At 37.1% G+C, this 11669-nt stretch overlaps 2 protein-coding genes across 5 annotated transcripts; one reads left to right on the top strand and one right to left on the bottom strand.

Annotated features, from left to right (window-relative positions):
* Positions 1-826: 826 nt before the first annotated feature.
* On the top strand, positions 827-5085 carry rab9a (RAB9A, member RAS oncogene family). Of its 3 annotated transcripts, none has more exons than XM_034185902.1 (4): positions 827-960; positions 1195-1310; positions 3777-4431; positions 4466-5085. In XM_034185902.1, the coding sequence occupies exon 3, from the start codon at positions 3816-3818 to the stop codon at positions 4422-4424; it is 609 nt and encodes a 202-aa protein (XP_034041793.1). In that variant the 5' UTR covers positions 827-960; positions 1195-1310; positions 3777-3815; the 3' UTR covers positions 4425-4431; positions 4466-5085. The 3 variants fall into 3 exon arrangements, with proteins under 3 accessions (XP_034041793.1, XP_034041792.1, XP_034041791.1); XM_034185901.1 differs by having other exon boundaries at positions 3777-4436; positions 4469-5085; XM_034185900.1 differs by having other exon boundaries at positions 3777-5085.
* A 3397-nt stretch (positions 5086-8482) lies between these two features.
* trappc2 (trafficking protein particle complex 2) lies at positions 8483-11629 on the bottom strand. Of its 2 annotated transcripts, none has more exons than XM_034185903.1 (5): positions 11530-11629; positions 11209-11332; positions 9163-9307; positions 8717-8802; positions 8483-8638 (listed from the first exon to the last, which is right to left on the bottom strand). In XM_034185903.1, the coding sequence occupies exons 2-5, from the start codon at positions 11299-11301 to the stop codon at positions 8540-8542; spliced, it is 423 nt and encodes a 140-aa protein (XP_034041794.1). In that variant the 5' UTR covers positions 11302-11332; positions 11530-11629; the 3' UTR covers positions 8483-8539. The 2 variants fall into 2 exon arrangements, with proteins under 2 accessions (XP_034041794.1, XP_034041795.1); XM_034185904.1 differs by having other exon boundaries at positions 11454-11530.
* Positions 11630-11669: the final 40 nt, after the last annotated feature.

The following is an 11669-nucleotide window of genomic DNA, read 5'->3' as shown; positions in this document are numbered from 1 at the left end:
GAACCAAATCATTGCTTGATATTGTCGGAAATATACGTCAGGTGATTCATTTTACATCATCACAGAAAATGCATGACCACTTTTCACCTTTAAAAATATATAATTTCATTTTTGGTGGTCTCATGGAATTAATTTCTTAAATTGTTTTGTTTGTTTTTATAAAATAAGATTTGTGATTTAATATTTTTTATTTTATTGTTAGGTTTTTAAAAATTAAAAATGTTTTTTTTTTTTTATTGGAGTGTGTATGTTTGGACATTTAAAATTAGATATTGTATTTATCATCTGATGAATGAAAGAAAATCAAATATAGTGTTTTTATCAAAAAAAATTTGTATATCTTTAAGGGGAACTGACGATTTTATTATTATTATTATTGTTATTATTATTATTCAAAATCACACACTGAAAAAGTATTATCACATATTTCATGAATGCTATTTTCCAATTTTAATTAATTAATGGAACATTTAAGTAATTATTTAATGTCGTATTTATTTATTTAATTTTGACACTTTTATTCCTCCATAAGAGGACATTAAATGACCATTTTTTTTACCCCTCCGAAACCGATTTTATATTTTGTTATGCAGCTTTGACGCTGATAAATGGTTCCCCCTGGTGGATGAAAGTGTGTATTGCACTAAAAATATGTGCTAATAAGCTGACCCTACACTTATATCTTCGGTGACAGATAACAGGTAAAGTGCCCAGTTGGCTTGAAGACAAACTTTAAAGGTAAGGTTTTTCCCTTCAGTAAACTAAGGACATTTTTTCCCGTCGAAACGTCAAATGAGTGCCGATAAGATCACGTGACCCAAAGCTGCCCGTCCAGTTAGCTTGTTAGCAACTAGCTTGACCAGGAAATGACGCGGAGCTGCCAAACATTAAGCTGTTTTTTGTTGTTGTGATTTGAGTTCATTCTCGTCTGTGCAGTGGCTTACTGGTACACGTAGTAAGGTACTAAACAAATTCAGATACCTTGTTGTCGAGCTTGAGCTAATGTGTTTTTTTTTGTGTGTGTGTGTGTAGCTATTTGTGTTCACTTTAGTTACCAGTTACGCAAAATCCAGAAACTGGATTGTACTGTTGTTACAATCCAGTTTCTGGTATCTCTCGTTTGATAACTTTACCGGTTGATGGGTTGTTGTCGTTTATTGGGTTTGACTGCTGAAACTTGTTATTGTATTCCAGCTGGGTGAACGTTGAGCTCCATGGCTGCTCAGATCAACACGAAGCTAACGAGCATGTGACCAGAAGACATTGTCTACAGCACATGATCTGGACCAGGAGACCAAAATCAACGACGGGTGAGACCTGCATTTTGTCAACTAATGGTGCTGAATCGCTGTATTCACTGGCGTAGCTAACAGGGTGGAGATATGGGCCTCGGACAACTTGTAGACAAACTTAAAAACAAAAACTGGTGAATGTGTGAAATATTCACATTGTCATCACATGTTCTTACTCGGTCAGTGTGATTTTTTTTTTTTTTTTTTTCTGTGTATGTTTCACATAATAGCAGAATGTGAAACAGATCTTTGCCGTTATTTTCATCTTTGGGGGGTTTGGCAACTCTTCTGGAAGGGCGCTGTGCATGTCTGGAATCGAAATGAAGCTCTGGGATGGGTGTCTGGTCTCACTTTAAAGCTGTACGGCCTTTCAAATTTCACAAAACTGGCAGATTTTACTTTCTATCAAAATCCAGGCATTATAATGTAGGTTTATTTTGGTAGTTCATTTTAATGAAGAGATCTGGAGGAAGGATTCCGGGAATATTTTCCTTCATTGCCATTGTGCAGATGAACTGCAGGAGGAAGCACATGCGTGAGGTTTTGAGATTACTTGTAACCACTTGCTTGATGCGAGTTCCCGGGGCATGCATGCATGCATGCAAACATCTGGAAGATGTCTTGTAAATCACTTCAGAGGTGTTGTCTGGTTTCAAAAAACAGTGTTTTTAGATTTAGAAGTGTTCATTTCTAACTTTTACAAAATATATGAGAAACATATTCAATTTTTACAGAAGTAAGCCGTTTCTGCTCGTTTTCTGCCATCTTGGTTTACTTTGAGTGAACAGCCAGCTGACATCGCACTCCCTTTCTTTACTCAGATTGATAGTCACTGTCTTTCCCACCATCCCTCCCTCATGCAGATCGGGGAAAGCTCCCATGTAATATGACATCGCTAACAAATGCATGTCATGGTATCTGACTGCTTGAATTTCTACCCTTCAGGGGTCAAAATTCTAAATTGTTTCCAGATAGCACAAATGTCATATTATGAGTCCCTTATTTAAATGCTCAGGAATAAACTTATAGTGGTGCCAAAGAATTTTTTTTATGACTTAAATCTTGAAAAACCCAAAGACCGCACAGCTTCAACCTAAAAGCAGTGACAGCAAAATTTTAACTGCTAAAAGTCACAGCTTCATTGCAGAGGGTGAATGTTTGATTTCACAGTGAATAGCAGTTACTAGTTTTTCCTTTAAAAAAAAAAATGGCTATTACTATTTATGGGAAGTGCTATTAGGGTGATACCAATTGTTATTCAAACTACTCAGTGTCATGGTTCATGCACATCCCTGACCTTAATCTTAGCTTTTGAGCTTGAAATTTGTCAATTGCCACCTCTACAACTTTGATGCCATGATGGCCTTTCTTTAGCTCATGATGGTCACATTTATTGGATGCCATACGAAATATGGGGCCATATCAATAACCACTTTGCTTAAAAACAACACTTATAGACTTAAACTAAAGCGGTCCGTGTACCTTTCCTTCAATTGATTTTCAATTAAGAATGAAAAATGAAATAATGAAAAAACGATTCATTTTTCCATTTTTTTTTTTTGGTTTCAAATTGAAAACAAAAAAACGAATAATGGTTTGATTTTTCTTTTTTTTTGTTTTTATGTTTAGTTCAAACAAAGAAAATGAAAAATGCATTACAACGTAAGGATTTCATTTTAATATTTTAATCAAACCATTATTCGTTTTTTCGTTTTCAATTTGAAAACAAAAAAATGGAAAAATGATTGTTTTTTCATTATTTCATTTTTCATTCTTAATTGAAAATCAGTTGAACGAAAGGTACACGGACCTAAAGCTTCAACTAACAACTATTTTTGTAATTGATTAATCATTAACTACATTTTTTTCCTCAAAGTTTAACAATTGTTTTTGTTAGTATTTTGATTATTTTCTGATTAGACTATTATGCTTTGGTTATTTTATCCATCAGTTATTACCATAAATTCTATCAATAATTTTGAACCTTGCATTCAAGCAGTTTTTGTGAAAAACCATTTATTTTACACATTTTTAAAAATCCCAAAAGTGCCAAAAGTTTAAAAAGACAGTTATGAAAGAAATCTGTGCACACAGCTTTGCCTCTTCCTAAGATGCAAAAAAAAGACAGAAAAAGGACAAAAAAATAGGCAGAGTAATTTTTCAGTAAATAATGAAACTGAATAACATCCAAAACTCTAAGTCGGTGTGTGTGCAACACTGGACTGCTTCATGATGACTGTATTCAGGAGTGTGTCCAACGGCTTGAACTTTGTACACTGGTGGTGCTGCTTAATACTTTTAAGGTTCTTGAATGTTCTTCAGTTTCTGTGCAATTATGCCTGAGCGCCTTCAAACAGGATGAATGCATACGATTAAAGCTCAGCCAACTTTAAATCCTGAGGATGCTTCCAGTAGTCACTCACACACACTGACTTCATGAGGTTGTGCAGGTAGTAATCATGTGATGATGTCTGCCTCCATCAGGTCATTCATTACAAAGTGGACCATTCGGCGTGAAAAGCCATGGCTACAAAAACATCTCTGCTAAAAGTCATTCTACTGGGCGACGGTGGCGTCGGGAAGAGCTCCCTCATGAATCGTTACGTCACCAACAAATTTGACGCGCACCTTTTCCACACCATCGGGGTGGAATTCCTGAACAAAGACCTCGAAGTGGACGGCCACCAGGTTACGCTACAGATCTGGGATACTGCTGGCCAGGAGCGCTTCCGCAGCCTGAGGACTCCTTTCTACCGTGGCTCTGATTGTTGCCTGCTCACCTTCAGCATCGATGACAGCCAGAGCTTCATCAACTTGAACAACTGGAAGAAGGAGTTCATCTACTATGCCGACGTGAAGGAGCCAGAAACATTCCCGTTCGTTGTCCTGGGGAACAAGCTGGATGTGCCGGAGAGGCAGGTGACTCACGAGGAGGCTAAGCAGTGGTGCCACGAGAATGGCGACTACCCTTACTTCGAGACCAGTGCTAAAGATTCCACAAATGTGATGGTGGCCTTTGAGGAGGCCGTGCGCAGAGTGTTGGCGGTGGACGAGAGAACGGACCACCTCATTCCCACAGACACGGTCAAGCTCCACAGGAAGCCTCGCTCTGCTGCCACTTGTTGCTCATAGTATCGAGGGGTTGTCGCACTAATTTGCCGTCATGGCAGAGTGATGAAGTTGTGGGCACACATGCTGTAATAGCTTATTTAAGGAAAACATGTTCCTGGCTTTCTGGGTTTGTCCTACTGAAGGATCAGTCGTACTAAAATTTAGACTTCTTCCTATTTAAAGAGAAAATAAACACTAATCCCAGTCTAATTATGTGGAATAATTAATAGTTCAGAGATGAAACATCAGAAGACTTTAAATTTAGTGTGATCCCAAGAGATGTTATAAATGTACCAGTAAATTGACATTATTGCAAGGTCTCTCCCCCCCCCCCCCCCCCCCCCCCCCCCCACACACACAAAAATGTTTTCACAGTTAATCCCGCCCTTCTTTAAATTTTAGAGGTGTACTAAATAGAGTGAGGTTGGTTGTCTTAGGGTTTCTAAACTATATTCCTAAATGCAATGAAGGGTAAACTTGTACATTTAGAGAATGATACCTGGATAGAGTTTGTACAGATGAACTTTAATTCTGAGAATTGTGTTGAACTATTTAATGTAACTAACAAAATTGACACTTTTCATCAGACCTTGAGGTCTTGTATTTGTTCTGCATTGTTGGAGTTTGACTGGAAGCACAGGGATGCAATCCCAAACATAAATATTAAAGGTAATGTGCATGGAATACGGTGTATTTATTTTTGTAATATGTGGTCATTTGAAGCTGTAGCGGAGTTCTCACACATCCTGGAAAACCTGGAACTTTGGAGTAGTTTAGGGTCTGGATGTCATTGTCATGGAAATTTTGGTTTTTTAGTCCTCGCTTAGATTACTATTTTAAAATTTGACATTTATTTTGTTTCAAACTCAGCTGCTGTGGTGAGATAAAATGTCGGCTCTGCTGAAGGAGCAGGAGAGTGAGTTTTCAGAGCCTAGGATATGCCTGGATGAGCAGAAACTACCGGCTCCTGCTCTATCAATAAATACAATACTGACCTTTACAGAAAAACCTACACTGTTACCAGTGCAGGGAATGTGTTGCTCTGTTAAAGATTGGATAATGTAGGCTTAATTAAACAGTAGACCTACATGTCTGTTTATTGAAAATGTAGATTACACAATTCAGCTTTTTAATTTGTTACATGTCAGTGTTGTTAACGACTAACAAAAACATCAATAGTTAACAGCGATTGGTGGCGCCATCACCTGTAATAATCAACTGGCAAGGCTTCATCAACCTGACACTATTACAAAAGGCGGAATAAAAATTGGGTGGTGTATGTCAATATGAACATTATATTAACGTGTGGGCAAATGCTGTTCAAGAATGTTTGGGAAAAACATCTGGAAATGGTCCTGGAAAATAATTACAGCGTGGGAAGTCTGTGTGGGACGGTATCACTGTGAGATGTTTCATGAAATACTTATCGAAGAGCCAACGACTGATTTTTTTTTTTTTTTTTTTGTGAATAAAGTTATAAACCATCTATCATAGTATCAGTTTAGGATCTTTGCCCACACCTTGAAATTTAAAACAAGTTTGTAATCAACTGTTTGTCACACAACTTTAAATACTCACAGTTGTTTGAATACCTGAAAAGACAAACCCAAAGAATTGTCTGTGTTGAACTCTGGCTTTAAAATTCACAGTTTGTCACCAGCACAGTAGTACCACATTAATATACATGGAAGCTTCTGAGTGCATGTCAGACATGAAAAGTCCCCTTTTGTTGTTCAAACCGAAGCAGCACAGGTTGAACTGGTTTAAAGTGGAATGTTGCGTGATCTTCCAAGACACACCATTAGGCCTGCAACTAACCATTTTTGTAAATCGATTGTGTACTTAAATTCAGTGATTATTTTCAGATTTGATTATCCTTTGGTTAATTTTCTCCAGTAAGTCATAAGCAGAACTTGGGCAAGTAACTTTCAACAAGTACATAAGTTTACTGTCAGTGCGGAGTAAAAGAAACAAAATATTCATGGGGGGGCACCTCAACGATTAATGGATCGTCAAAATATTTGGCACTTAATTTAATTGATTAATAATAGAATGTTGCAACTGTACTTGCCAGTTGATACATAATAGGGTGGTTCAAAAAAATAAAAGTTGGAAATTCATTACTCTCACCCCTTCATTTTACGATGCTTTGGGAAAAAAGAAAGCCTGCCAAATATTTTTGTCATACATTAATATTTAGAGGTAGCACATCATAGCTGAAGGTTGTAAATATATCAATTATTGCTGCCCGAGTGCCCGTGCAATAGGTTATCCATTATCCAGTATCTAATCACATCACTTATAAAGAGGATAGAAGTTAACCACCTGAGTGTAACTAAAGTATAATTTTATATTCAATTTAAAATTATACCTGGGTTTAAATATTTCTCACAAACATACTTTCAAAAATGTTATTTTAGGCTACAAGCTGAAAATTTTGCTTCAATTCACAGCTTCTTTTCTTTCAGATCTTTGGTGATGGTGAATCTAACATGAGATAAATGTAAAAAGAGACACTTGCTGACTTAACATGCTTAACCATTAACTGGAAACTTCAGTAAAACATGTCAGCTACTACTAGAAGTAGAACATTTGTATACCTTATTGGTTCCACCGACTGAAATAAAGGGAAACAAATTGCCCTCAAATGGGCAAATACTCAAGGTATTTTTCTTCAAAAACACTGATTTGAAGAAAACTGTCCATGATGCTGCTGTGACCTCTATAGACATGGCAATTCCTTTTTGGGAGAGAGCTAGAATCCCACTGAGGGCAAAGCAGCATCTGATCACAAAGTTAGAAAAGGTGTTCGGAAAATGGAAAACATTGAAAAAGACCAAGAATCGCAATACAGACAAGCAGAAGAAAGATGAAACAGTGTTTTGTGAATCTTTGGAGGACTTGTTTGACATGGCACATCAGGATGTCCTAACAATGATCAAGTTTGAAGATGACAGACAGTTCCTACTTGCTCAGCGAGAGAAAGGTAGAGGATGCATGGCAGGCATAGATAAAATACAAACTGCCAAAGAACAAAGAGCAGAAAAAAGGAAAGCTGCAGAAGCAAAATACAAAGAGAAACTGGAGGAGCCTGGACCATCTAATGTCTCACTACCTGACAGTGTCTCCAGCCAGAGTGAAGAGAAACAGAAAGTCCAGATGAAGAATTTGTTATGCCAGTGCCACAAAAAGCCAGTAAAATTAAAGCTGTTGTAACACCAGGACTTGCAGCAGCATTGGATAGGACCAAAACAACAGACAGAAGTGCCACCTATATTCTGACTGAAACGGCAGCAAGTCTTGGTCATGATGCAAGCAACTTAAATATCATTATCATGTAAAGGATGTTCTCTTATGTTACACAGCTGTATAATTGGTTCTTGTGCTGATTCATACATTTTTGAATGTTAAGTACTGCAAGGCATAAAGAATATTATTGTTTGGAGCTAGATCAAAATATATGTGGAAATATATAAAGCATAGACTTATTTAAATTTATCAATAATGAAACAGTATTTCATCAATAAAATGAAAATGCAATGTTTGATTGTTACAAAATCTTCGCTACCCCAGTATGTAGGTATTGTAGGAGCATGATACATGTACGAGAAGAACTGCATCTCACAATTCATGTTTTAGTGTTAACTATTTTATGGGATATGAAAAGATTTGATTTTCCAATGTATTGCCATAATTTCTGTCCTGACATATCAATATTAAACTGACAGAAATAATTTGGAAATATCTGGAAATGACCATACTATATGACAAAGTTATTGCGAGCAAAATCTTTAAGGGCTGTGTGCTACCAGTAAAAATTATTAGAATTTTATGAAATTGTACATGATGTGTTTTTTATGTTAGGTACAACAAATTTAGAGGGTGAGATGAAGTTTTTTGAAAAAAAAATTTTGAACATTTTTATGGACCACCCTAATACATAAATTATCACTTTAGTATGCCACACACAAGAAAATGCTGTTCAGAAAATTCAGTTTAATAAATTTTTACACAATATTATCACACTGTAACAATTTTAAAAAACAACAACAAAAAGATGCATGTATGACTGCCTACGAGTGGGAATATGAGTACATGCAAAGAAATCCATCCAAATGTTTCTGACCCCAGAGCAGTTAGCTCAGAAGATGTTTCTTGCCTAGAAACTGAACTTTCCTCTCAAAGGCTGTTGAGCGAATCGGTGAGTTGATTTCATAGAAGGGGTTCATAGCAAACTGGAAGAAAAAAAGAGATAAAGATGTGAGATGGGACTGGATGTTGAAGTAATTTCAAGCTTATGGAAGGCAACTTACCTTTATGTATAAATCGTATACGTCATTAAAGAAGTTTTTTATTCCATCTTCTTGTCGCACATCGTGCAGCATAATGAATCTAATTTGTGCAACATATTGTTAAAGAAACTTCATGTGGATGAAGAAATATGAAGAACGTACGCAAATTATGCAAATCAGCTGACATCTACATCAAGAAAACAATGACTATAGTTATAAATGCAATGTTACATGATGACAGTGACTGTGTCTTAAGACAGTTCACCAAAGTCCCCCCAAAAAATCACCAGTAGTTTCCACTGTATGAGCTTTTTCGAAGCCTAGGTCTATTAACCACCAAGGACACAGCTGGTCGTGGGAAAATTATGTACACTATCCAAGAATGCAGCTCTGTGAGAAGTCTGTGCACAAGTGCTTCACTACGCTGGAATAAAACAATAATCCAATGAAGAGGGAAAAAAGGATATGTCCAGCTGTAACAAAAGCAGAAACGAACCACTCGTTGAACTTGTCCACAGTTTTCAAATACATGTTGTTGGACAACCACATGTTTTCATCCACCAGATCGAGAGCTGCATGTGCAATGAACTGGTTGAGGTGGCGGTGGTCATCCTGTGGTGAATAAACCAGATCAAGACAAGAATTATTCTTTGAAACCATTTGGACAGCAAATGTATATAAGAAAACAAACCACAAAACAAGAGGTTACGAATCTAAATGATTTGCTGTAGTAGTTAAAATCTCTAATATAGTTTGTACAAATGTAGAAAAGTCAGTCTTGCTTTGAAAAATCCCAAAAGTTTGTTCTTTGGTGCTCCAGATGTTGGAGGGTTCATACAAAAGTGATGTAAATCCCAAATGTTAAATTTTGACTAAGAACCAACAACAGTAGGACCACATAATCAAAGATGCCTAGAGGATCGTAATGTAACCAGACCTGAAATGTAGTGCGTTTCAAACCCTGAACAACGTAGGTTCTATGTTAAACTCTTATTTTATAGACAGGGAGCCAATACAGTGTTTCAAGCAATATTTTAACCATAGTTAAATAATAGCTGTACTGTTGCAGAAGTGTCCAGTGTGGGAGGTAGGCACTGGAACCACAAGGCTAAAAAATGTTTACTCACTGCATATTTCCTACTGGAGGCATTTACATATGTTTAATCTGTCTTGAGTAGACGTTTCTCAAAACCTGAGCGACTGTGCACGAAGGAGAGTGAGGGAAGCCAACAAGACACCCTTTGCCATCCGGGTGACCAGACCTGTGAGAGAACCAGGTCTACATTATTTGGGTTAAACTGCCCTCAAATGAGACAGGATGGGCTCACCAAAATAGCGCAGGCATGGTTCACCCATAAGCCAGCACGGAGGTAGGTCTGGTCACCCAGTACTGCTCTGATGGAGTAATAAGCTTTTGCGGCTGTCACTGGAGAAACTATGCCCAGTAGAGTTCAACCAGTATGAACTTTCAGTGAGCCGATACAATACTGATATTACAGAGTAAAAAATTTACAATAGTGATATATAAACGTGTTTATTTCTAACTAAAATTTACTAAATATAAGTGGAAAACCAAAGATTTATACAGAAATACAGTTGCCTGGGAGCCTATTCTGCCATCTTGGATTAATTTATTCAACCAACCAATCAACAAACATCACTGCCATCACATTGCTTTCACTCAGATTTGCAGTCAACATACAACATCGCTCAGTATCTGAATAAAATTTACTTCTTATCTAGTCTGGGGAGTGTTCTCGGCTGGACAAACTATGTAATGACACCAATTCCAACTGCCAAAGTGTTTCTCAGCATTGTTTATTCAGTAAAATAAGTTTCCATGTCGGCAAAACTAACAGCAATAGAATATGTTTGTGAAAGGCTCATATCGGCCAAAATTATCAGTCAAATATCGGTCGGGCTCTAGCACACAGTGCAGTTTTTCTTACATTAGCAGTTATACAGCTTCAAAGTGGAGCAGGAAAGGATTTTCACACATGAAAGCACCAAATACAAGCTTGCATCTCTCATCTTGCAACTTCTGGCAAACTGTAGATGAAATTTTACATCTTCGTTTTAAGAAAATCCTCTGTTCTACTCCACCATGAAGTTGCACAACTGCAAAAAGCTGCACTACACACAGTGTCTCCAACCACATCTACAGAAGCCTATGACTGCCTTCTGGAAAACTGCAGCTGATATTTCACATCTCCTTTTCAGGAAAATCCTTCTCTGCTCAGTCGTGAAGCTGTTTACCTGCTGGTGCAAAAAGCAAAAATCAGCCAAAGAAGCCTGTAACTCTTTCAGGGCTGTCATGAGTGGTGGCTCCCCCCAGCATCTCAAACAGTCTATTGTTTAAATAATTGGCGGCTTATTTTTGTAACTGTATTTTCATTGCAAAATTTAAGTGACAATCCACAAGCACACCGAGATTTATACCCATGAATTAATTCTGAATTACCCATGAATGAAATAGGCCTACCCATGAATTTTGATGCAAAATGTTATTTTACCTTTGATTCAGGCTTTCCAGCTGGCAAGAACTCCATCTCAAAGACAGGGTTATCGTGATGCCCCACCATGACAAAATAGAAGCTCCCGGACATCGTGATTTATTTCTTAGAACAAACAAACAAACTGACACAAAATATAACAAAAATAAATCGATTCAACTCCACCAAATGACATCAACGACAAGAACAACGAAGCGTGTGTGGACACCAGCTAACCAGCTAGCTTCGAATAGTAAAACACTATGACTGTCGTGACATTAATAATTAAAACAAGCGTTTTAATAATATATAATAAAAAACGATTTAATCGGTTGCTTTTACCTGTTAACTTTACTTCCTGCACATAGGGCGGTCGCGAGAATATTACGTCACGATTTCTTAACAAAAACAATTCTTGTAAAATGTTTTAAAAAAATGTAAAAGTGTTTGCGTATTGTTATTGTTGTATGCTAATTTTGGTT

The sequence above is a fragment of the Thalassophryne amazonica genome, chromosome 14 (genome assembly GCF_902500255.1).
Source record: "Thalassophryne amazonica chromosome 14, fThaAma1.1, whole genome shotgun sequence".
Lineage (NCBI taxonomy): Eukaryota > Metazoa > Chordata > Actinopteri > Batrachoidiformes > Batrachoididae > Thalassophryne > Thalassophryne amazonica.
This window is presented reverse-complemented; position numbering and strand designations above follow the sequence as displayed.

Coding starts and splice junctions, on each gene's coding strand:
- rab9a (XM_034185902.1), top strand. CDS start 3,816: ATGGCTACAAAAACATCTCTGCTAAAAGTCATTCTACTGGGCGACGGT.
- trappc2 (XM_034185903.1), bottom strand. CDS start 11,301: ATGTCCGGGAGCTTCTATTTTGTCATGGTGGGGCATCACGATAACCCT. Junction 9,308..11,208: donor CTGGAAAGCCTGAATCAAAG/GTAAAATAACAT, acceptor TATTCACCACAG/GATGACCACCGCCACCTCAA. Junction 8,803..9,162: donor TGCTTTTGTTACAGCTGGAC/ATATCCTTTTTT, acceptor AATATGTTGCAC/AAATTAGATTCATTATGCTG.